This window comes from Myotis brandtii, unplaced genomic scaffold (genome assembly GCF_000412655.1).
Source record: "Myotis brandtii unplaced genomic scaffold, ASM41265v1 scaffold395, whole genome shotgun sequence".
NCBI lineage: Eukaryota > Metazoa > Chordata > Mammalia > Chiroptera > Vespertilionidae > Myotis > Myotis brandtii.
Window position 1 is genome coordinate 665,663 of NW_005365155.1, and position 26,420 is coordinate 692,082.

The following is a 26,420-nucleotide window of genomic DNA, read 5'->3' on the forward strand; positions in this document are numbered from 1 at the left end:
AAGAGATAAATCAGAAAATGAAAGATAATTATTGCATGCCCCCTCATTGATCCCACAAGATTTCCTGAGCATTCCTCATACATTATATATGTAATAACTCCAATGAATCAATCATCAATAGTATTTCTATTTTTCTCAAGCAAAAATGTATATCCTTTGAGAATATATACTGAGCAAAACATAGAATAGTATATCATCTTTTAAAACACTAGTAATTTGAACTTCTATAAATATACTTAAATAACAAACATTATAGATGGCTATTCACATAGGACACAATGTGACATCAACATACAAAAATAAAACAATCATGTTTTAACTCTGTCGTTTTTGTTGGCTGATTGTTGTTTTTTGGAGTAAAGGTATTTAAACAATTCAGATAACAGAATGATATCAGCAATATTTATCCTGGGGAACCTAGATATAAAGTTATACTGTGCACAGGCACACACCCAAGGACAACTGTAGCAAACATTCCTTGCGGGACCTGTTACTGTCTCCTACAGTGGTTCAAAAACGCTGGGAAGGAGTAGAGGCCTCCAAGTATAAGGAGACATTTTTGTTAGCTGTTCTGTGGAAAGGAAAGATAATGAGATCTACTTCAACCCCAGCTGGGGAAGTATGAAGCCATCAAGCTGTCCTTTGAGTGAGGGGAATACAGAACACGCCTCCTTCTTGGGTTCTCCCACACCCCACTCGCTATGAAGTGTTTCTCCACTCGTGGAAAAGGTACCACCTTTCTGGACCAGGGGCAGGGGATTTCAGTTCCACAAAAACATTTGTCCTGTTCCAGTTGCTGCCACAGAAAACATTCCTTCATCCAACAAAATGATTTGGAGAACTCAGCTGCCCAACTCAGTAGAATTGGAGAACTGAATATTTCTATGGTAAAAAGGTGATCCTTCGTCCACAGACCGTTGTAATTCTCTTGAGAGCAGGGAACAGAAGCTAGAGTTTTCACATTCCACCTAGAATCTGGCATAACTGAGCTCCCAGCAGGAACACAAAGACTGTTCAACTGGACTCCATCCCTCCAGTCTCCATGGGAACGCCACACCTGGAAGGAGTCCTGCTGCTCCTGGTGCTGGTCCTCACCAAGACTGCATCCCTACAGGAAGCTGATACTTGAGGAACTGGTCTCAGTTTTCCTTTTAAGGAAAAATGTAAGCTCTTGCAACATCTTGAAGAGTTGCTTGGGGGGAGAAGGGCAGAGAATGCTGGCTTGTTGTCAAACAGAACTTTCAACAGAGGCAGAGGAAGATGGTTTCTGGAGTCCCTAGGGGGAGCCTGCAGGGGCTGATGCGGACGCAGGGTCCTGCTGCTGCTGATAGATGTCCTGAATCAGCATGGTGTTCATGACTTTCCACTCCCTGTATTTTCTGGCTGTCAGCTTCGGATCATCCAGCAACTGGTTAATCATGGCCAGGTCATGTTCTTTACACTGTCCAAGTAGAAAAAAAAAGGGGGGGGGGATGGGGATTGTAGTGAGTATCTCAATTTCAATAAGCCACCTTCATCCCTTTTACAAATAATTGCACATACATATTCATAAAAATTATCAAAGTGTGTTTATCCGTTAATATTCAAATCCCTACAACAATCCTAAGATATATGGCAGGACATCTGTTAGGTATCCTACCCAGTGGAAGAACTAGATATACAGCCAAGGTCTCCTATGTGACGCTTCTCTGATTAATCCATTTTTGCACACCACAGTGATAGTTCTGTCTTAGTGTGACCATTATTCCTCCTGAAACTCATAACTGTATCATTATTTCAGTGGCCAGCCAAACTTCACCAAGTAAAATGGAAAACAGTGCTTTCCCTAAGACATAAGACAATAAAAAATATATATTTTTGTATTTTATCTTAATTTTTAATAAATCACACACATTTATTTAATTAATATATGCAGAATAACTATACAGGCCATTTTTTTATTCAAAGACTACTAACTTTCCTTGAAAACAGTATATACTGCACTGGTGCTAATAGAGTATAGAATCTACTCATATTATTTCACCTCACCCTGCCTCCTCTGTAATCAATGACACACATTTCTGAAATGTCTGACCCAGGTTAGGGAAGCTTTCTGTAGTCAAGAAATGAGGTCAAAACAAGATGCAACAGCTTCCACATTCAAAAAAAGATCATTCAGTCCTAACAATTTTATCTCAAATCTATTCTTGCTTCCTCCATCCCTATGACTATCACCCTAATTTCAGATACTAAGTCCAATAGACCACACTCGATCTGCTATACAGCCTTCTAAAGGGGTCCCTGTCCCTGCCTCTAATCTCCACTTCAAATCCACCTTCCGCGTGGCAGTGCGGGGATCCACCTAAAATGCTGAGCCCCTTAGTGGTTCCCCTTCATGTCCAAGGTTCCGTGGGCCGGAGCACCATTTGTTGCTCCCCATGTTATGCTTAGATATTCATGGATTCCTCATACCACCTATTCTACAGCTTTGTAAGGAAGGCGTTAATAAACATATTGAATTCATTGCTGTGTTCTTTATACCTAACACAATGCCAATTGCAGGAAGACATTCAATACATATATATTAATGAGCCACTCTCTTTACCTACCTTCAGGATGGCATATGTGTAGCTAAAAATGTACAGCTGTGCTCACTGGTTACAGTTCAAATTCATGACCACTGCCATTAAGTGGACTTTCATCACGTTTTCTCATCCCTTTCCTCTCTCCCTCTTCCAAAGGACTCATTCAAAACTTCCTGTCTTTACTCAAGCCTTGCCCCCATCCTCCCTTGCAGCTAATGACCTTGTTCAGTTGTTTTTAGGAAAAGAAACAATGAGAAGAATATTTCCCCCCAGTTCCTATCGCTTACTACCTACATCTACACAATTAATTTACTCAAATTCCATCTTTCAAAGAGGATTTTCATGCCTATCCTAATTAATTAGCAATCCCTCAACATTCTTTATCCACCTTCTCTTCTCTATAAATCTATCATCACTTTGTATACTATAAAATTACTTACTTACTTTGTTTATTTCTCCCTCTACCTAAATATAGCTTCATGAGGGCAGGTAATTTTGTGTGATATACCCCCTGCTATATCCCCAAGTACCTGAAAGAATGACTGACACATGGTGGACATTCACTAAATACTTGTTGAAAAAATTAATATATGAAATAAGAAATGAATGAACTACTTATTCATTTGCTTTTTAATTTCTTTTGCATCATGAACCCTATTTGAAACCCCCAAAAATCATCTCCGTAAACAAACAAAAATGTTTTTATACATGTTACATACAAACACACACACACACACACACATATATATATATCCTATATAAAGGTAATATGCAAATCAACTGAACAGTGGAACAACCGGTCGCTATGATGCACACTGACCACCAGGGGGCAGACGCTCAATGCAGGAGCTGTCCCCTCATGGTCAGTGTGCCCAGTGGCTCACGGCTGGCGAGCGCAGTGGCGGTGGTGGGAGCCTCTCCTGCCTCTGTGGCAGTCGGTCATCCCCTGAGGGCTCCCGGACTCCAAGAGGGTACAGGTTGGGCTGAGGGGACCCCCCCTGAGTGCACTAATTTCATGCACCAGGTCTCTAGTATATATATTATATGTTATATATGTATATCACATATCTATATCTGTCTAACTATACAGACATTTCCACATAGTTTTAAGGATTCTAGAATTGTCAGCACTTGTTTTATCCAAATGAAGTATCTGGTCATAGATGATCACTCAAATCTATTGTTTTATTACATTTTCGATTTTCGTATTCTTCTTTTCCAGTTTCTAGATTGGCCAGAATAATATAGATTTCAAGAGAAAAGTCCCCCCCCCCCCCCCCCCCCCCCTCTGAGTGATGAGATTTATCATCTTGAATCAAGTGAATAAGGATGTGATCACAGATGAAAATCAAGAGATATAATTTAGGTTTAAGAAAAGAGAAAAAATTGTTCAGTAGGGAAGTAATCAAAGAAGGTTAACAAGCAGGTGGCCAGGACCAGAGAGGAGGGCGGCGAAGTAAGCGGGTAACGGGGGAGGATTCCTGGCAGAAAGTCGAGCCAGGGCCCAGAGAGCTTTCTGTCTTTTCTCTGAGTTCTCAACATTTATGCTCCCATCAAAAAACAGTATTTAAAAAAGAAGCTTTCATCCTCTAACACCATAGTGCTATTCATATGAAGTTATTTAAGGATTCTTACTTTTGCTCTAAAGAAATTTTGACATCTGTTCAGAGAGAGATCCTAATATTTTACTGAAAAACAAATAAGATCTTTGCAGTTGAACAAAATTTGGAAAATTAATTTTTAAGGCAAAAATGCACTAATCATCCCTCTAAATCCGATAAAAGGCTTTGGGAAAGGGTCTCTTCAACTTTGGGCTAACACCACACATGTTTTATAGTCTAAACAATCCAAATGTCTTACCATTTGGCTCAAGTCTGTGTTACTGTGTTAGTTTTTAATGGATAAAAGAAAAAACACTACAGACAAGAATTTAGAGGAAAGGAATTAATGGAACAACAAACCCTCTGAGTTCCTTCCTGGACCTAGCACCCTGGACTCAGCAGCATCACGCTGGGTCCTGCTCTCCCAATGCTTTGAACCATTTTTACAACATCATCCTTGCTTTCTGGCAGGTAGGCTGGGCTTGGTAGGGCTTCCAAAAAATACTGTGAAAGACAGATGCTATAATTTCATTTTTCACTCCAAATATGCAGCAGATTAACTCGATTCAAAACCTAAGCATTGAAATTATATTCTATCGGAGCAGTTGGGCAAAGAAGGGTTAGTTCCTCTTGACATAGACCAGGGAAACCCTGAGATAAACTTTCAAGCAGACCCCTTAATTATTCCAGTAATCATTCATTATGAAATAAAGGCAGACTTAGCCAAAAGTCAGTGGATGTTGAGCTATCAGAAATTCCTAAGATCTATATTAGAGCATGACCTTTTATGATAGTCTGCTCAGTGTTCTTGAAGAATTTCCACATTTGTTCCAATACAATCCCCACACAGGGATATTTTTTTATGTATGGAATGTGCCTATCACTAATATAAACACTATTGTTAAAACAGTTCCCTTGTTTCTGCATGAAACTGTTGTCTCTGCTTGTCCACACTTGAGCTTTGAAGTGTGTTGTGTTTTTTAAATAAATTGTACCCCGGAAACTTGTATAAATGTATTATTCAATGTCATTGCAATATATTCAATTAAAAATTAATTAAAGATGGTTAAAATAATTCTTATAGCCTTCCGACTTGAATAAATATACAGTACTAAATTATCTTTGTCCAGTGAATAGTTTGATGTGCATTTTTTTCACCAAAGTCAAGTTCCACACAATTATGTCTTCCTTCCTCCTATGAGGTTGATAGGAACAGGTGGCATGGAAAATGTTTCACAGCCCCAGCATCACACTTTCGTGAGGCCTAAGGGATCTGTGGAAAGGTTCCTTCCAGGAATGTACAGAGAGTGGTTCTTCAGTGGGCATTATAACCCCTGACATGGCCCCCAGTGCTCTTTGCTCCCAGGTATTCATGCCCTTGTATAATCCCCCTCTGTGGATCCATGCTGACCTAGTGACTGGCTTCTAAGGACCAGAATACTGTAAATACTGTGAATATAACGGGATGTCATGATTGACATTGGCATATGATCCATCTTGTTCACTCGCTCTCCTTGTCTTACTTGCTCTCAAGGAAGCCAGTTTTCATTTTGGGAGCTACCCTGAGAAAGGGCTGCAGGGCAAGGAACTGTGTGGCCTCCCACCAACAGACAATGAACAACTGAGACCCTCAATCCGGCAACCTGTGAAGACCTGAATTCTGTCAACAACCTCATGAGAGAGCCTGGGGGTACTGACTCCCCCAGGGGAGGAAGGAATGCAGTCCCAGCTGAGGCCTGGATCACAGGCCCTTGAGGGAGAAGCTCCTCAGCAAGCCACGCCCAGATGCCTGACCCACAGACATTGTGAAATAAGTGTTTATTGATTATGGTTGCTAAGTTTTAAGATTTTTTTTGTTACCTAGCAATAGATACCTAATGCACAGGGGGGAAGGAAAAAGCTGGATTGATCAATTATATGGCCACAGTGCACAGAGAGCAGGAGATTACAGAGAACCACGTGAGGCCGCTAAAACCTTTGAATTCCGTGTATAAACCTAGCCTCTCAGTGGCCAGGCTAGGACATGGTCTTGTGATGGTCTAGAATCCTAAGCCTGTTGTATGAGAGGTGGAGAACATAGTCTTTCTCCTTCTAGAAATGGCTTGCACTGCCTATCCTTTCCTTAGCTTCCATTTCCTATGTCTCCCAACATGGGCTAAAGCATGATCCACTGACATACATTTACCCAAGCCAGTTCCTCCTCCTTGAATGCCCTTCCTTCTCATCCTGATATTCTTTTTTGTTTTATTTTGTTTTGTTTTGTTTTTCAGAGAGGAAGAGAGAAGGGGAGAGAGAGAGAAACATCAATGATGAGAGAGAATCATTAATCAGCTGCCTCCTGCACATCCCACACTGGGGATCGAGCCTGCAACCCAGGCATGTGCCCTGACCGGGAATCGAACCATGACCTCCTGGTTCATAGGTTGACACTCAACCACTGAGCCACACCAGCTGGGCTCATCCTGATATTCTTCATCTCTTACTCATTTGTCAGTTGTCAGCACTGTCCCTAACGGCCTCAGAGAGGCAGCTACTGCCCTCACCTGGACTACCAAAGCACCCTAAGCTTGTATCAACTACAACATCTTAGCACATTGCATTCTAGCTGTTTTCCTCTGCTTCCATTGTCAGGTGGGGCCCATTCAATAGTTCCAGTGCCCTAGAGTAGTGCTTGGTCCATAGTAAGATTTGGGAAATAGTTGTTCAATGAAAAATGTATTCATGTATAGCAGTTACCACAATTAAGTTAGTAAAATCCCAACATACGAAGGCATAGTACATCAAGTAACCAAACATTTATCAATTCTGTACATAATGTGAAATATAACATATTTGCCTTTAAAATGTGTGCTAGTGATGTTTTTCATCAATAAATGTTAGGGAATTTTTCTGCATTTGGATTTTATTTGTATAATTAAAATACCCCTTTCCCTTTTCTTTTTCAGCCTCATTTTTGCAGCCTTATAGGGTGCTGAGGTCTTCTATTGACTAACTGGGACATCTGACTAAGAGTCACTCAGCCATGTCTTTGTACCCTTGTGCTTTGATTGCTGATATTTCTTTCTGGAAAGAGACTCAAATTCTTGATACAGAAGGACATGCACAAAACAGAAGTTAATTGCAGGATCTATCAAGGCTTTTCAGAATCTATAAATCCTTTGCTAGTTCAGGACCAGTTGACCAAGTATCCTGGCCTCCTCCTGTTCATGCTATAATCTAAATGCGAAAGCAGAATGCTTTTGTTTTGAGGACTCATTTTAGTTACAGGAGGCCCTGAAAATAGCGTTAGTACATCCTGCACACTCTCCCTCATTCCCATTGTGAAAACATCTGCTGGTCTATTACCGTGAAGTATATATTTCCTACTGCTCAGCTCTCGTGGCGTATCTTGGCTGCAGAGCCTACAGCTGAGAGTCACTAAGTCTTTGCTGTATTTGAAGTCTAGAAAATTTCTTCTGGATGTAGTACAGAATAGTGGCACTTTGTGATAAATCAGTGGAATCCCAAGATCTTATTAATATTACTGTTTATTCTCACAAGTTAACTATCTTAAGCGCTCATCAACATCTGTTGGGCTAGGTAGAAAGGTACACACACAAAAATTATTACACATGGTCCTTGACTTCTAAGGAGCTTAACATTTGAAATTTTATATCGGCGTGAATATAAAAATCAAGGCCTATGTAGAAAAGTAGATGGGTTTCCCCTGTGAGTGTTGTGGTGCTTCAAGAACACCAAAGGTCACCTCATCCCACAGAGACTGGACTTGCTTTTACTTCCCTCCCTCACACACACACACACACACACACACACACACACACACACACAGTGACTAGCATGAATCTCTGCAGAAGCAGCCATTCTTTACCCCACATCCACAGAGTTCATCTAGAGTTTGAAATTTTTTACCTTTAATGTGCTATTCAAGGTTCGGATTTTGTGGAGTTTCTCATTTATGGATGGATTTTTACACCGCCTCACAAAGGACTTTCTCAACTCCTTTCTGGTTGAAGGTCGTCGGTCCCCAAGAGGAGATAGACTGGCTTGCTCTAATGACTTGTAGAGCTTCTCCATTTCATCGTCTCCAGACACTTTTGTTTCTTCTATTAAAATAAAAAAAAAAGCAATAACAATAAACCCAGTTAAAATCAAGGTGAGAACACTGGACACGGTGGTCCTAAAACAAGGCCCTGCTGACACAGTGATCTCAGACTCCCAGCTTCCAGAACTGTGAAGCAATAAATTGTTGTTGTCTAAGCCACTCAGTTTACGGTACTTTGTTTTGGCAAAGTCATGTTCCCTTTGAAGACGCTAGGGAAGGAAGGATCTGTTCCAGGCCTCTCTCTGTGCTTCTGTTGGTTCCTTGGCTTGCGGCAGAATAACTCAGTCTTCACAGGGTGTTCTCCCTGTGTGCGTGCCTCTGAGTCCAAATGTGTCCCTTTTATAAGAACACCAGTCATATTGTACTAGGACTCACCCTAGTGACCTCATCTTAACTAATTACATCTGCACCTATTCTGTTTCTAATGAGGTCACATCCTAAGGTACAGGGGTCAGGACTTCAACATAGGAATTTTGGAGGAACACAATCAAACCCATAATAATTCACCATCTAGCCAGCCAAAATTCATGTCCTTCTCTCATGCAAAACATATTCATACCATCCCAACATCCCCAAAGTTTTAACCCATTCCAACATCAACGCTAAGTTTAAAATCTAATCCAAGTATCATCTATATCTGGTATTGGAGAGACCCAAGGAATGTTTCATCCTGTGGCAAAATTCCTCTCCATCTGTGAACCTATGAAACCAAAAGAGTTATGTGCTTCAAAAATACAGTGATGGCACAGGCAAACCCTAGCAAACTAATACACACCCTCAGGCTTCAGAATCACTTTCCCAGATGACATCTAACTGCCATTGAAAGAAGAAACCTGCCTGTGGTCTGTGGCTTTGAGCAGATAATGGTTATTCTTTCTGCTTCCTCCACTCACGTTCCTAACCAAACCTTCCAGCCCCAGCCCAAATGCTTCTAGTGAAGCAACTCTACCCGAGATGCAGGGGACCATTTGTGCTAGGTTAATCCAATGGCAGCTCCATCATGCTGGCCACAGTCATTGATTTAGGAATGAGCACGAGTTTCAGAGCAGGATAGCTGGAACCAGGGACCTCAATAACAATAAACCCAGTTAAAATCTTACCAAAAAACTTTGGTTTGGGGTTATCACAGAATCAATCTCCCTTTTTTCCTAAACTGAGTGGTGTGATGATGTGAACTAGAAGATTCCAGGAATCATGAGAATGGAGCCAATCTATAGGACATGGCTGAGACATGCATTTAGTGACACCATTGAAGCTCTCAGCTTACTGGAGCTTTCTCTCTCCCTCTCCTTTTCTCTCTGAAATCAATTTTTATATATATAGAGGTAACATAAAAGGGGAGGTGGGGAGTGGATGGGTGGGTAGGGAGAGATTAACCAAAGAACTTATATGCAGAACCCATGGACACAGACAATAGCGTGGTGAGAGAGAAACATCAATGGTGAAAGAGAATCATTGGTCAGCTGCCTCCTGCATGCCCCACACTGGGGTTCGAGCCTGAAACTTGGGTACATGCCCTGGGGGAGTGCAGGGTGGAAGGGGTAAAAGGGGAAAATGGGGGACATCTGCAATACTTTTAACAATAAAGATACATTTTTAAAGAGTGGTAACAAAAACTTGTACATGAATGTTCAAAGTAACACTATTCACAGAGACAAAACGTTGGAACAGCCTAAATGTTCATCAGTTGATGAATGGATAAACAGATTGTGGCCTATACACACAATGGAATATTATTCAGTAATTTAAAAAAATGAACATACTACAACATGGAAGAACCTTGAAAACATTCTGCTAAGTAACAGAAGCCAATGCCCAAAGACCACATGCTATATGAGTCCATTTATATAAAATGTCCAAAATAGGCAAACCCACAGAGACAGAAAATAGATTAGGGGTTTCCCCAGGGAGAAAAATGGGGGTTGACAGCTAAAGTGTACAGGTTTCTCTATGTGGTGCTAAAAATGTTCTCAAATTAAATTATGACCACAGTTACACAACCCTGTGAATATACTAACAACCACTGAACTGTGTGTTTTTATGTGTGAATTTTATGATAGGTGAAACATATCTCAATAAAGCTGTAAAGAAAGTAAACTTTTATGAGATCATCAAGACCACTGGTAACACCTTCACAGAAATACGAAGCATGCTAGCAGTCCTGCAGGTAAGCTGGAGACATGGAAAGTTTTAAGAAAATTAAATACAATGACATCTGAGTCTTAAAGGGGACATTAGGGTTGGGACTCTCGCAGTTTTCAGACACACCAGAAAATGGTCATTTTATATAAAGGACAAGGCAAAAGTAAGCTTACAGTTGTTCCTATAGAGAATAATACAATAATCAATAAATAATAATACAAAAATAAACTCTGTTTTACATACTCACAACTGTAAACCTACTTCTGTGAAACCCTGTGTTTTTTATAGCTAGTAGGCAGGTGGGACTCTACTTCTAATAAAGTCTAAATACATAGCCTTCAGAACCACAGTATTTTTAAAGTAAGTAATACATATTTAATAGACTTCAAGAAGCAAATCAAGCAAACATATAGCAAAGATACACAGAGTGGTTTCTTTAAGTTTCTCTCTGTTCACTAAGCTGGTAAGTTATTCTACTAAAATGTATGATAGAAAATAAAAGTACTCTTGACTAATACATTAGTTTGTAATTATGTCAGTTTTAGTAAAATGATTATATTAAGATTATGTATCTAATTCAACAGATATTAAATTGGTAAAGATAAAAATAATTAGAATCTTAGAATAATGTGACATAAAATACATTCCATAAATGAAAAAAGGACTGCCTTTTGGATAATTTTATTATTGTTTAACATACTTATATGGGTATATATTTATGTTAAAATATCAGAGTTATCTCTCTTCTACACACACATATTTCTTTCCCTCACTTCCATTTTGGAACATTAGCAATGAGAATATATGTAGGTGTGTGTGTGTGTGTGTGTGTGTGTGTGTAACTTTAAAATTAACACACAGTTGAAGTGGACCTATTTAAGATTACTGAAAGTTAATACAGAATCCACCTAAAATATGAACAAATAATATTCTCTTTTTGGATCCATTTTGAAATTGGAGATAATAGTGAGATAAGGTTAAAGCTCTTGGAGAAATAAGGAGGAAAATGAAAGGCAAGTTATTGCATTATTCTTACTTCTCAGCCATCATCTCTCCTTAGCAGAAACCTAAAACTGAAAGCCTCTGTGTCTAACTTCTAATAACCTGACTCCAGAAGAGCCCACAAGCGTGAGGACAACAAAATAAAAAATGGTGATGCGAGTCATCACATAAAAATATCCTTACTGGCTCTTTTGTGTCATAATCTGAGAGGTGTACAACGTATTCCTAGATACTCAGGATCTAACCATGCCCACCCCTAGACAAGGACTTTATATTGTTTTCACTGCTGCTAGTGGCTGGTGCTTAGGTCTTCACAGGGCCATTAAATGAGCATTCAGTAATAACAGAAACAGATGATAAATAGAATCATAGGGGAACAAAAGGATATAAGCACACAATGAAACAGAGCTTGCACCTGAGCCCACAGCAGAGGTGAGTCCTTTCCCAATTGCTATATGGAAGATTAGCACTGGCCTGTTAGCCCACAGGACTACTCCTGTACCTTTAAGGGGCTTCTCTGTAAAGTAATATTATAAAAAGCTCTCTTTCACATTCTTATGTCAATATTTTTCTAAATTATAATTACATATCAGGAAGCACAGGATTATTTCTCCTATTTTACCAGATTGTAAAAACAGCAAGAAAAAAGATGGGCAGGAAAGACCACTGCTCTCTCCCCTATTGGACACAGAAGCCAGGTTAATTATTTCCACTTCCCTTGGCTTCTGATAGGAAATAAACGAATTCTGTCAGACAGCCAAGTGTTTCCAATGCAATTGTTATCCTTCCTCTCCAGAGTATATTTTAGTCTTCTTCCGTAAATTAACAAGACTTTAATTCCCTTCTCCACAGAAGGCACTTCATAGTCTATCTCATCTAGCCTCACCAGTGCTTTGCCAAGAAACGTGAAAACTATTTTTATGTTATGGATGCGAAAAAAATGGAGATTCTTGAAACACAGTAAGTAATCTTTCCCAAATGTAAATCCATGATGGAATTAAGAATAAAAGTTCAATCCCACAAGGTGCTTCTAGACCAGTCTTCTCAAACTCTCACAGGCAAAAGTCACCTAGAGATTGTGTTACAATGCATATTCTGATTAAGTCAGGCGGGGATGGTGCTGAGATTCTAAATGTTTAACAAGCTCCCAGCCAATGCCAGCACTGCTGGCCCATGGACCATACTTACGAGTAACAAGGCTAGACTGTGTCATAAATATGTCAGGATTGTGTCATCAGCCTCAACTCATCGGAAGAGAAAGGGACTGGAGTCACAATGAGAAAGGTGGGACTTATCTATTTGCTCTGAGCCACATCCTAATGAAAAAATATATATATTTACAGCTTTGTTCACAGGAGTATGTCCAGAATCCCTGCTCTAAAGCATGGTATCTCATATGTTGAGTTGGCACGATTTTGAGGGGAATGTTGGTGACACTTTACATCTGTTAGATCAGCTCAGCTCGCCTCAAGGGGACAGACTAGTAAACTTTCTCCAAACTTAGGTCAGTATTCGAATAATTTAGACTCAGGAAAGACATGGTATTTTTTGTTAACACAATCTTTCTTGGTGACCTTAGTAAATGAGACATAACAACATTTTTAAGTAATGGTTTGAAGTTTACTCTTTTCCAAGATTATGTCAAATGAATGTGCTCCTTCCTTCTCTTCCTCCCATGTATTCTAGCCTATCGTCTGCTTCAGATGGGCCAGGGGTGCTCCTGGAGGCCAAGAATTCACTGTCAGCAGATCCTCTCTTTAAAAGCTGTATTTTCAACTTTGCCTCTCCCACTATTTTATTTTTAGTGTTTCCTTGTGCTTTCTAGAATGTGGTTTTTATTTTCTTCCTAGAACACAAATTCTGGCTTCAGAAGACAAGGGGAATTCATATGCCATATTTCATATTAGAATTTGAAAGGGAACCTTTGGAGATTAAAAAAGCCTAAACGCTGCTCCAAAGTAGACAATGTTAGTTTCCAAACATGGAACACTTGGAAAGGTTTAGGCAGAAACAGTGCTCCCTGTTTCTACAGAACAGCAATGTTCTGTTGGAGAAAGGAAAGACCATGGAAGGCATCGGTCACAAAGAGAAGAAATCATGAGAGCCACTGGGACATTCTGTGGAGCTTTTAAGGTTTTACAAATGTTATTTCATACAACATCTGATGCCAATAGATTAAAAGCATTTTGCAGGCTTTCTCTAGTGATTCTGACAACTCTACAATGTAGAAAAAAGACTTACATCATAATGATGAGAAAATTTAAATTAGATAACTAAGATAAATCTGGGTAACTAATTTTTACTAGTAGTTAGGATGCTACTGACCTAGAACACTAACAGAGCATAATTTTGAGGGGGATTCTGCCTGTTTTTGCTGCTGTGCATGCTGGGGGAGATCGCTTCAATATGAAGTTTTGACTATGGGTGAGGCACTGTGTTAACTGCTCTACCAACAGTATCTCATTATCTTTGTAACAACCCCATGAGGAAAGTATTATTAATCCTGATACACATGAAAGAAAAATATAAAGGACATAGAAGTCTTTCTATGTCCATGCATAGAAAGATTAAAAACCTTGACCAGGGTCACAAGGAGACAAACCTAGGTTCTGACCCAAAGTTCATTGTCTTAGATACTATGCTATACTATGAAAATATTTGATATACTTTCTTTTGAATAAATTCTAATGGTGGTTATTTCAAAATAGGTAATATACAGTCACTGGGGTGGTAGCTGGCTGAACTGGGGCACCAGACCCCAGGGCTGGAAATTCATGAGCTAGACAGAAACCTGGTAAATAGGCCAGATAATCAGATTCTCTGCTTGGACATTTGAACTAGACACCTGGAGGTAAAATTGGGAGCAGAAGGTGAGAGTCAAGGTCATGGTAGACTGTGGCCCTGGATGCAACAAAGATATAAGTGCTTAGAAACAGACAAGCAAAGTTGGAAGAATGGTATTTGGGAATGAGGTGATTTTTTGAAAAATGGCAGGTAAAAGAAATTCCGTAAGAGAGAAAACAGATTGAGAGAAAATCAGAGTAAGCATTCAAGTATAAAGCTAGTATTTTTACTTGTGCTCTTGTAAGTCTGAGACAAGAGTAGTTTCACTTTAATTTTCCTCATTTTTCCATATTTTTTTTACCATCTCTGCTGAGTCATATACCTATTTTCTCTTGGATGTTTGATGTTTCTATTAAGTAAGGCAACTCACTACTACTGTATTATTGCTTTTATTGATAAGAGCAAATCTAATCTAGTAGACAACCTTCAATATTGTTTTTGTTTTATTATTATTACCTCTTGTGGCTATAATTTTTGGAAATAATCTAAAATGGAGTCCATTGCCCAGGCATCTGATATATAACCTTACTTCTCAAAACAAATAATCCTATTTATCTTTAAAATGTATTCTTTCCATTGTATTAACACCCAGGATTTGGTGAAATATGTAATGCAGTCATAAAACTTCTATATTTGCCCACATCCTAAGAAAACAAAAAGTATTGGCATGCATATTAAAAAGGCATATGAGCAGGTTTTCATTTTCTTTGTAAAATATATTTATGAGGTGGAGACTGAATGGGAAATAAATGGGGGAAAATAGCTGGAAAAATAGCCTAAAACCAAGGATACAAATTCAATGCACTATAGAGAAATATGCCAAGTTGGCCCCATAACATACTGGGTCCATCATCCATGTGGCTCCATGATAGAGACAAGTGAGAACAACAGATAGAAATGGAAGGTCAGAAGGAGGAAAGGGCAAGAGCACTGAGTAAGAGGAAGGAAAAGTGACCCTATCTCAGTTTCACTAAGCAGAAAATGAAGGTTTGGAACATATAAATGCCCTTACCTTTTTAAGATGAAGCTCTCTTCTTCTTATTTCTATTATTGTAGAAAATCCTTAAAGTACAGTAAGTCCTCACTTAACCTCGCCAATAGTTTCATGGAACTGCAGTGAAATGTATGCTGAAACCTATGTTACCATAGGCTAATTGATATAAATAAGAGTTAAGTTTCTACACCATCTCAACAACATTATAATGAAATAATATTGAATGAAATGACATTATTTAAGGACCTACTGTACATATTTAGAGTTATGTATTTAAATACGGCCATTAAATCCCTACTAGGAAAACTTTTTTTTTTCAAGAAAATCATAATCCTATGGAGTGGAAATTATCTAATGCTACAGGAAACTGAATGTGCTGGAAAACATATGACTCATCCTTGATTCCTCTCTTTCCTTCACACATTTGATTCATTCATTTATTCAACTCATCCATCAAATACTCTGTTAATGTCCACTGTGTGCTGGGGATGGACTTAAACAGAGTAGAATTCTTTATGAATCTTATATTCTCATATTTTATCTTTACAATATATCCCAAATATGTGTATTTTTTCTCTCCTGAACCCTCATTGCTACCATCTTAATCCAACCAACATTATTTGACTTTGGCCCATTTCAATAGCTACATGGTCTATGTTAGCTTTCTAATATCCATTTTCCATATAGTGAAGTCTTCTCTTAAAAATGAGCATCGACCTATGAACCACGAGGTCACGGTTCAATTCCCAGTCAGGGCACATGCTGGGGTTGCAGGCTTGATCCCCAGTGTGGGTCATGCAGGAGACAGTCAATCAATTTTTCTCTCTCATTATTGATGTTTCTATCTCTCTCTCCCTCTTCCTTCCTCTCTGAAATCAATAAAAAAATAATATATATTTAAAAAATGTAAGCCAGCACAGCCGGCATGGCTCAACGGTTGAGCATTGACCTATGAACCAGGAGGTCACAGTTCAATTCCCAGTCAGGGGAGCCCTAGCTTGTTTGGCTCAGTGAGAGTGTCGGCCTGTGGACTGGAGAGTTCTGAGTTAAATTCCAGCCAAGGGCACATGCCCAGGTTGTGGGCTCAATCCCCAGTAGGGGGCATGCAGAAGACAGCCAATCAATGATTCTCTCTCATCATTGGTGTTTCTATCGCTCTCTCCCTTTCCCTTCCTCTTTGAAATCAATAAATATATATATTTTAAAACTATAAACCACACCATAACACCCTCCAGCTTCAATTTCTCCAAAAACATATCATTGCACTTGGAAAAAGATCCAAACATCTAACAGGACCCAACTACTGCCTCATAAGCCAGAATGCCACTGAGTTCTCCAATTCCTTTGTACGCCTCCCCAGCCCACTCTGCTTCAGACACTACAATTACTCATGTGTTTGTGGGGATGCAGGTGTAAAGAAACCTGCAGGGATGTCAGTCATATAAAAGTACAGCACATACAAATACACCTAAGTTTATGTGAGTGGGCTCTCTGATGTTTGCACAACGGTAAAATCGCCTAACAACGCATTTCTCAGAATGAATCCCCGTCGATAAGTGGCATCTGTATTTAGTTACTTCTGTTTCTATCATAAGTAGCTTATACTGCTTCACTGGTAGTTATAAAACAGGAAGGAAATTGTTCTGGTTATACAATGTGGCTTGGCTCACATCACATCTAACCCAACCCTGTGTCTTGCTGATTACTTATGCAGAATCATTCTTAATCAGGTGGTTAAAATCTCAAGCTCTGGAGTCAAACAAAACTGCATTCCAAACACAATTTTACACGTACTAGGTGCATGACCACTATCCGCAGTCTACTTAACCACTTTAAGCCCCGGTTTCTTCATCCATAAAATAGAAGTGGCAATAAAGTACCTACTTTTAAATTTGTTGTAGTGGAGAAAGAGTAAAAGTTTTCCCTTGGAGATCAGGCACACGACAAAAATGCCTATAACCACCATTTCTATCAGCATTGTACTACATGGCCAACCCAAGGCAAGAAATGTATATGGAAGTTAAAATGGCCAAGAATATCCCAAACACTCTTTAGAAAGACCAAGTTAGAAAGACTTGCCCTATCAGCCATTAAGACTCTTTTTCTAAAAGGGTATGAGTCAGGGTCGGAAAAAATAGACTGATGAATGACAAATCTAAGAAGCAACAGCGCTGGATTTACAACAAAGATGGCCTTGGGACTCATGTGGATATCTTGGAGAAAGATGGATTTTACATAAATGATATTAGAAAAATGACACACGCATACGGAATCAGATGATAGCAGGCATAAGTAGACCGGGATGTATGCATAAGAATTCTCACTCGGAGAATGAAAAGACAAGCCACAGACCGGGAGGAATTATTTGCTACCACTTATAAAAGGTCTTGTATTTAAAATATACAAAGAACTCAACAATGAGAAAAAAAAACACAAATTAAAAGAGAGTAAAAGATTTCAGCAGTTATCTCACCAAATAAGATATGCAGAGAGCAAATAAGCATGGGAAAGGATGCTCAACATTTTATATCATTAGAGAATTATAAATTAAAACAAAAAGATACCATGATCCACCTACTAGCATGGCAAAATTCCAAAACACGGACAACACCAAATGCTGGTGAGGATCTGAAGCAGCAGAAACTTTCATTCCTTGCGGATGGGAATGCAAAATGGTACAGCCAATTTGGCATTTCTTACAAAACTCAACATAGCCTTGCCATACACTCCAATGATTGCACTCCTAGGCATTTACCCAAATGAGTTGAAATTTTTATATCCCACACTGAAATCTGTACACACTGTTATAGTAGCCTTATTTGTAATTTCAAAAACTTAGAAGCAACTAAGATATCCTTCAATAAATGAATGGATAACAAACTTTGGTACATCCATACAATGGAATATTATTCAGCCATAAGAAAGCAATGAGCTTTTTAACCCACAAAAATGCATGGAGGACATTAAAATGCATACTGGAAAGAAGGCAATCTGAAGACCATACCTACAGTATGATTCCAACTATATTACAGTCTGGAAAAAGGTAAAATTAAAGAGTAAAAAGATCAGTGGTTGTCTGGGGCCTGGGAAAGGGGTGGAAGACAGGGTGAAGTGGAGCACAGGAGATTTTTATGACACTGAAACTATTATTTATAATGTTGTGATTAATGGTGGACATATGGCATTATGTACTTGTCAAAACCCATAAAACTGTACAGAACAAAGAATGAGCCCAAATGAAAACATGGACTTCAGTTCATCAAAATTTGTCAACATTAGTTGTTCGTTGTATCAGGTAAACCACACTAATGCAAGATACTAATAATAGAGGCAATTGTGTGTAGAAGAAGAGGGATTATATGGAAATTCTCTGTACTTCCTGCTCTATTTTTCTTTTTTTTTAATTAAATCTTTATTGTTCAGATTATTACATTAGTTACTCTTTTTTCCCACCATAACTCCCCTCCACCCAGTTCCCACCCCACCCTCCGCCCTCACTCCCCACCCACTGTCCTCATCCATAGGTGCACGATTATTGTCCAGTCTCTTCCCTGTAACTCTAAAACTGCTCAAAAAGATGTCTATTAATTTTTTTAATTCCTTTTTTAAAATTTTTATTGATTTCAGAGAGAAAGGGAGAGGGAGAGAGAGATAGAAACACCAATGATGAGAGAAAATCATTGATTGCTGCCTCCTGCACGTCCCCTACTGAAGATGGAGCCTGCAACCCGGGCATGTGCCCTTGACCAGAATCGAACCCAGGACCCTTCAGTCCACAGGCCGACACTCTATCCACTGAGCCAAACTGGCTAGGGCTCTATTAATTTTTTTTAAAAGGATGTTCATATCAGCATTTATTATAACAGCCCAAAGCTGAAAAAATAAAATGTTCAGCAACAGTAGATCAATTTCTTGTGGTATATGAAAACAACTGAGTACTATAAAGCAATGAAAATAAACTAATTCCTCTTACCCAGGGAGGATCTCACAAAGGCATTCGTGGAGCTGAGAAAGCAAGAGGTCTCACCTGTGCCTGAGACCAATGCCACTGAGGTCAACAATTATAGAGCCAAGATTTTCCCAATAGTAAATATGTATTCCCATTTTCAGAGCATAGTTCAAAAAACAGGATCACTAGGAAATTTTCTAGGGACTACATTAAGTAATAGAGACACAAGACGAAGCTCAGTCTTCACCTTGATAGGCATGCTGTAGAACCCCTCATGGCTCACCTTTGCTTCCTCTATTTCCACAGCCACCTCAGCTATTACAGAAGCTAAGAGAATAAGTCTCCTCTTATTCTCTTCTACTCCATTTTCTAAAGCTGACCCAATTCCATATAATAAAACCCTAATATGCAAATCAACCGAACAGCGGAACGACTGGTGGCTATGACACGCACTGACATCAGGGTGCAGACACTCAACGCAGGAGCTGCCCCCCGATGGTCAGTGTGCTCCCATAGGGGGAGCGCTGCTCAGCCAGAAGCCTTAGGGCTGGTGAGCGCATCAGGGGTGGCGGGAGCCTCTCCCGCCTCCGCTGTAGGCAGGTGGTAAGGAGCAAGGGGTCCTAGACTACGAGAGCCCTGGACTACGAGAGCCCCAGACTGCGAGAGGTAATGTCTGACTGCCAGCTTAGGCCCAATCCCTGGGGGCATCAGGCCTAAGCTGGCAGGCAGACATCCCCCAAGGGGTCCCGGACTGCAAGAGGGCGCAGGCTGGGCTGAGGGACCCCCCCCTTCCCCAGTGCATGAATGTTATGCACCAGGCCTCTAGTTTTTTAGAAAGTATAATTTAATCACTAGATTAATCTGGTTAGAATAGTCATCCATTACTTACTGAAATAAACTAACAACTAGCCCAGTATTCAACATCATCTAAGTTTCTTTTCCATCTCTCTTTCCCATGTCTTTTATCTCTATGCACAGAACCTCCCACTTAGATGTCACATTCTATACTTTGAGTCCCTGCTCTCTTTTAAATCTCTCAAGTACTTTGTATCTCTCTGTGACAACTATTTTCCTCTGCTTTCTTTGGTTAAATGTGTCTTATTCCTCCCACTCTCCCTATTAGATGTTAGAATGTTTTATACCAGCAATTATATCTTGCTCATCTTTGTATTCCCTTTAACGCAAAGTACCTGAATAGATGTAAGGTATTCAGAAAAGTAATAAAAATAATGCTAAATTGAATGGAGTTCAGTATTCAACATTTTCTTCTTATTATCTTCTTACTTCCTAAACAGACATGCCACAAAATTCCTACAGCAATATCTGAAGTAGCTGGCTAAAATAACGTGTCACCTATACTGTTCACATTCAAACTGTAAAAAAAAAAATTGCAAAATTCTAAAATCTGGCTTATTTATGCCACTTTCTTGGGATGTCATGCATGCTCTAGTGTGCTTGTCTTTTCATTAAAACTGCTTTTTATTCAACATGATTCCCAGATTAATTCTGGCTGTACTTGTACTTGAAAATATATTTGCCTAAATTGGGTGTTAGTCTCATTAGTGGTTATTAGCTTTCAGCATCCAGGGTATGGTCACTCAATTCATGCAGTAAGTATAATGAAATTGTTTCCACGTTGTTAACACAACGTAAATAGAGACAACAATGCGAGTCATCATCACACAGGCATAAGTCAGGGGCCAAATGCCTCTCCCAAAGGAAAGACACAGCACAGAGTAAAACTGAGCTGAGATGAGCATTCCATTAACCCCATCGCCTCTTTGCCCCTTGGCTTTGTAGAAAGACTCAGGGAAGAATCCGGACAGCTCTGGAACTCTGCAACTCCCAATGTGGACAGGCAATAGGATGCAATTAGCATTGTGCATGTTTAATAGCTTGCACAGCAGGGGAGAAATGTCTAAGAGGATATTTAAGTTCAGCATAGAATTCTAGCAACCGCAATTTTAATTGCATACCAACTGCAAAATATTTCTCTCGTTGTCTAAATAAAAAGAAGGCTATAATACATGCTGTCTGCTTGTTTCAGGACTCAGTTATTAACCTTTAAGAATCTTTTTATTTTCTAGGATAAAAGCCTCTTACTCCCACAAATGCATCTTGAGACTGGGGCTTAATTTTAAATCCCAACTGCTATTCTGGAGGACATCGAAACTTCAATCCCTGTCATGAAAATATCCTGAACAACATTTCAGACACAGAAATTTCAGGGCTTTTGTGTATTTTTTTAACTGGCAGATAAAACATAATTTTTAAAAGTCACAAAAATGAAAAGCTACCTTCTCCAACACACAAACACACACATGTTTAAAAACATGCAAAATACACAATCTGATTACTCAATAGCAGGTCATTGGAAGCACAAGCAAAGACAGGGTTGCTGTTTCCATAGCAATGACTCTATGTAGTTTAGCTCTTCTGGGAATTTAACCAAACCCCCAGTAGCAGGGGGAAAAAATCACCAGCAAAAATGTTGTAGCATATGGCAACTGCCAACAAATCAGTGAGAGGAGAATACTTTTATTTCCTCTTCCTTTCTCCTGGCAGGAGCACTTTCATGTCAAGTGGTTTGAGGAAGCATACAGACTTTGTTGGTCACTCAGCACTTAACTAACATTTAAAAATACAAGGCTTCTTCCTTTTCTTCAAATAAAAGAGTTGTTCGTGCCCAGCCAGGCTCTGCAGCACATGCATTCCAAGAGTGACATTTAGACATGGGTAAGAGCTTCACGCATCTTCCCATGACTCTCATGTTATTCACCCTAAAGTCAACTCAATCTGCAGGGTTATCTATTGGGAAAGAATGCAAATGAAATTTTATTATCTATTTTGCTTTTGAAACCATTCTCATTCTGGGGTTCTGTGTGTGTATATGTGTGTGTGGGATGTGCGTGTGTGTGTGCGTGTGTGTGTGTGTGTGTGTGTGTGTGTGTGTATGCAGGTTTTTAGTTCTACCTATGGTTCAATGATTAAAGTAAGAGTTTTCGGCAGGAAAGAATAGATGTGGCACGTTTTATTATTTTCTTTAGTCTCGCCACTCCTATATCTGGAATGATCGTCTAAGTATCAAGTTAGAGGCCATTGAGTTGGAGATACTTAAATTCTCTCTTCAGTATATCTTTGTAAAACCAAATACAATGAACAATAGCAACTAACAGCCAGTGAAAGTGGTCGTCTCAGAATGAGAAAACACTTTCAGGGGCAAGGAATGCATTACGTTCTGAAGAGCACATTCTATTTTGAACTTTCTCAGTGTTAAAAAGAAGTTTCTTAGGCTGAACCTAAAACTACCTCCTTTTACTTGCACTGCTGACCTCACTTGTGTCCTTCCGAGGAGAAACAAATGAAGCCCATATTCTTCTACATGACAGCACCTTGCAAACCTAAGGACAGTGTGAGTCTACATTTTCCCTTCCTTGCCATCCAAACTCGGCCCCTCTCCATCCCTCAATGGCATCACTTTTATTCTCTTCCCTATCCCACCTCATTCACACCTAGAAGTAAGTTATTTTGCCAATAACTTCATGCGCTCCACTTTTTTTCATGTAAAGTAGACCGTTGGCCTAAATTAGGGGTGACAATTGAAAATGTCATTAGAGGCCAGGCAGGTAAGTCAACTGTGTGAAACATCACAGGAAGTGGTGACAATTGTGGTGACTGAAGAATGAGGTCCCAACCTGAGTATTACAATTCACATTCTTTAAAATAATGCACATATGCACACAAAACACACACAACTGGGTCTGCAGTTGCAATCCTTGACCTTAATTACTCTGATAGCAAATACTAAATTAATAGAATACAACAACTTGTGAACTTTAAAAAAAAAACTTTCCCTGATTAGGCTAGGAGAGGGGGCAGAACAGTCACCTATGCCATCAGGCCACTCTAAGTACCATGGGAATGTAGCCAGTCAATTTTCTCTCAAGAGTACATTAAAGAAATACAAACCAGCCCAGCCAGTGTGGCTCAGTGGTTGAGTGTCGACCTATGAACCAGGAGGTCACAGTTCAATTTCCGGTCAGGGCACATGCCCAGGTTGAGGGCTCAATCCCCAGTGTGGGGCATGCAGGAGGCAGCCAATCAATGATTCTTTCTCATCATTGATGTTTCTATCTCTCTCTCCCTCTCCCTTCCCCTCTGAAATCAATACCAATATATTTTTAAAAATAAAAACCAAAGTCGTCACTGCATCATTGCTCAATATGTTATATCAGGTAAGCTTGTTCTCCACCAGAATGAATAAGGCCCACAACCATCAGAAAAGACACACCATAATTGAACATAATAATAAAAAAGTTAGACTGAATAAAAGGTAAGAACCTACTATCACAGAGCATTAAGAGGTGCACATTATTCATTTCTACATTCCATTAGCTCTTTTCTTTGCTAAGACTTAAATTTTGTTTTCAAAAGCATAAACTGTGCTCCCCTGCGTGTTTAAAAGTTCTAGTGCTGCCCTCCAGAATGTATGCAAATTCTCTGTCTTCCTGCTAACCACATGGGCACCTTCAGGAACCTACTAGCTAGCCCAAACTTTGTCTGTGGTCGTGGTCCAGGGAAGGTAGTTGCTCTAAGTTTGTGTGGAAACAAGGAAGTAATGTTATAAATATCAGTCTACAAAACCCTGATCTATTTCCTACAAGCTTAAGAGCATAGAACATGGGACCAAAAAAAGAGTCAAGCCTTTCCTCAGATTGGCAAAAAACATATTTTATGATCACATGTCTCATAGTCGACTGTAAGCATTTGGTTAGTGACACTTATAGAGAATAATGAATGGCCTCGAAGCTGGGGTTTTCTACATGCAAACTCCTCTAAAGAAATAGCCCCTTCGCTTAATCCACAAGGCAGCTTAATGACTGAATCATCATCATTCATGACTTTAAATACTCTTTTAACAAATTAACGTTAGAGTTCTGCATCCACACCCAAATACTCATTCCCTAAGGAAAAAGAAACAATTTATTAGTTTACCTCTGTCTATCATCTTTGATCCCGTAGGCTTGTCTGGGACAGTAAGATGGTCTAGGTTGCTACTCAATGAAGACGTGTCACCACTAGATAAAGAGTTCAAAGCCCCACTTTCTGACGTGGCCACGCTTTTCTCCAGGGCCTTGTGACTGTTTGCCTCTGAGGGTCCAGGTGGGTGAATCTCCACAGCAATTGCTATAGATTGTCCCACATCTTCAGCAGCAGAGGAACTGTTAATGTTGGTCAAGGACTGTCTTTCTTTCGAGCAGGAGGTGGGCAAAGTGCTGGCTGCCTCTACGGTATTTTCCAGGGAAGAGAAAGAACCCGGTGTTTCACTCAGTTTGGATGAAGATGAAGATGCCTGCTCTGCTGCCTATTGTGCACACACAAAATTGAAAAAAATAGTAAGTCGTGATTATATAAGCATTTTCTACTTTTAATATTCAATGAAGGTAATCCATTGTTTCAAAAAGTGGCCAGTAGTCAAAATAATGTGTGTGATATTTATGTCCATATGACAGGCATTATGGTGCCGTTTTCTAAAAACTGGTTTATATCATTTTAAATTCACTGTTCAAGGATCTGAAAAAATTTCTATATCATGATTTACCTTATTCTTCAATGTTCTCCAGAACCTTAACAGGCCTCTTTGGGGAATTCTTTGGAATATTGAAGGACTCTTTGAGCAAAAAGGAGATTGCAATCTATCACTAAAATGAGCAAAAAACCTTGAGAAATGTGATTAAGAAAGGAAAGCAAAAACTGGAGCCAGAGATGCAGCAAAATAATATTAACTGAGTGATGACCAGTAATGTGGGCAAAGCACATATATTGACCAATCCTCAAGTATCTTTTACATATTCCTTAGCACATGACCAGTATCAGCTCATAGCTACATAGTTAGGTGAAATAATGTTACCTCATTCGCTCTTCAATACTTTAAAAACTTCAATAATAGACTTTTGCCAAAGAAGACAAGGATATATTTGCAGGTTCCTAATTCATTACAGAGAAACCAAAAACTGCCCCACAGACTATGTGAAGTGGGTTGATGATGTAGGTCTCCTGCAAGCAGTTCCTAACATACAGTCCAAGGCTGAATGACAAGACAATCCCTGGTGACATCTTCACCAGTCCATGGAGAAAATATCAATGCAACATCACCAACTGTCCTCTCTTGGTAAACACTTCACTTATTCTGAGATCTTATCCTTGTTACATTTTGAGGTTAAAATACAGGGTGTTCCCAAAAATGTATACACAGTTTGAATAATGATTAATTCCAATGGGTTTGATCTGAAAAGAAAGAAACATCAACTAAGCTATCAGCTATAAAGTGTGTAAATGTTTTTTGGGGGATGCCCTGTATATTTAGAAAATCGTGATGGTGGATATTAGCATTTTTCTTATTTATAGTCATCAAAATATGGATTTCGTAACTACATGTTGTCCTTCCATTTTTTATTTTATTGACCGGTAAAATCCATAAATCCAAACACCAGTGGTCTATGGATAACCTTATATCTCCATTGGCAGGTAAGACAGAAGAGGCATTTTATGGTTTAGTTTCATTATATCATCCTATGGAAAATTCCCATCAATTTTAAACATTCAAAACTCCAAGGAAGTGTAAGGGAAGAAATTGTTAGAGGGAAGAAGCCAAAAAGTAAACGAGGTCTTTACTCAGAGACCTCAGAATCATTGCAACTAACTCAGAATGGCTGACTTTGTTCCAAACCAAAACTGTCCCAAGAATTTTGCAAGTTCAAAGCTCAGAGTTCTGATGGGAAAAGCTTGTTATTTGGTCAATATGTGCCCGGTTGGCTGCATATTAGACATGGATCATCAAATAATCAATAAATCCACTTTTTAGTAGCATGACATTAAATTATCTAGTTAAGATACTGACTCATCGCATGCATCTTCTTAATAATATATTTGTGAAGACATGAAAACTTTCCATTCGGGAATGCATCAATGAACTTGGGAACCAGTTGCTTTCAATCACTCTGACCATTTAAATTCTAAGAGATCAAGAAAGACCTGTAATTCACTAAATAAAACCCCAGTTATCTGGAGAAAGTAATGCCCACTTGCCAAACTATCCAAATAAAAGCCGGGGATAGTTTACTCATTAGCAGGATCTATAAAATAAATATTACAAAAATACCTACTCTGGCCCAGTCCTGACACACTCCCCTATTGTGCGCTATTCTGGTAAAGCTTGGCT

At 39.3% G+C, this 26,420-nt stretch overlaps 1 protein-coding gene across 5 annotated transcripts in view; it reads right to left on the bottom strand.

The window, feature by feature from the left end:
- The window catches only part of IPCEF1 (interaction protein for cytohesin exchange factors 1), a 137,801-nt gene that overhangs the window by 533 nt on the left and 110,848 nt on the right, over positions 1-26,420 (bottom strand). For all 5 annotated transcript variants that reach the window (XM_014545052.1, XM_014545050.1, XM_005872870.2 and 2 more), the window contains 3 exons: positions 24,194-24,563; positions 8,075-8,268; positions 1-1,441 (listed from right to left, as the gene is read on the bottom strand). The exon at positions 1-1,441 is cut by the window's left edge and continues 533 nt beyond it. In XM_014545052.1, coding sequence (XP_014400538.1) covers positions 1,277-1,441; positions 8,075-8,268; positions 24,194-24,563 — 729 coding nt within the window. In that variant the 3' untranslated portion in view covers positions 1-1,276. The remainder of the gene's footprint in view (positions 1,442-8,074; positions 8,269-24,193; positions 24,564-26,420) is intronic.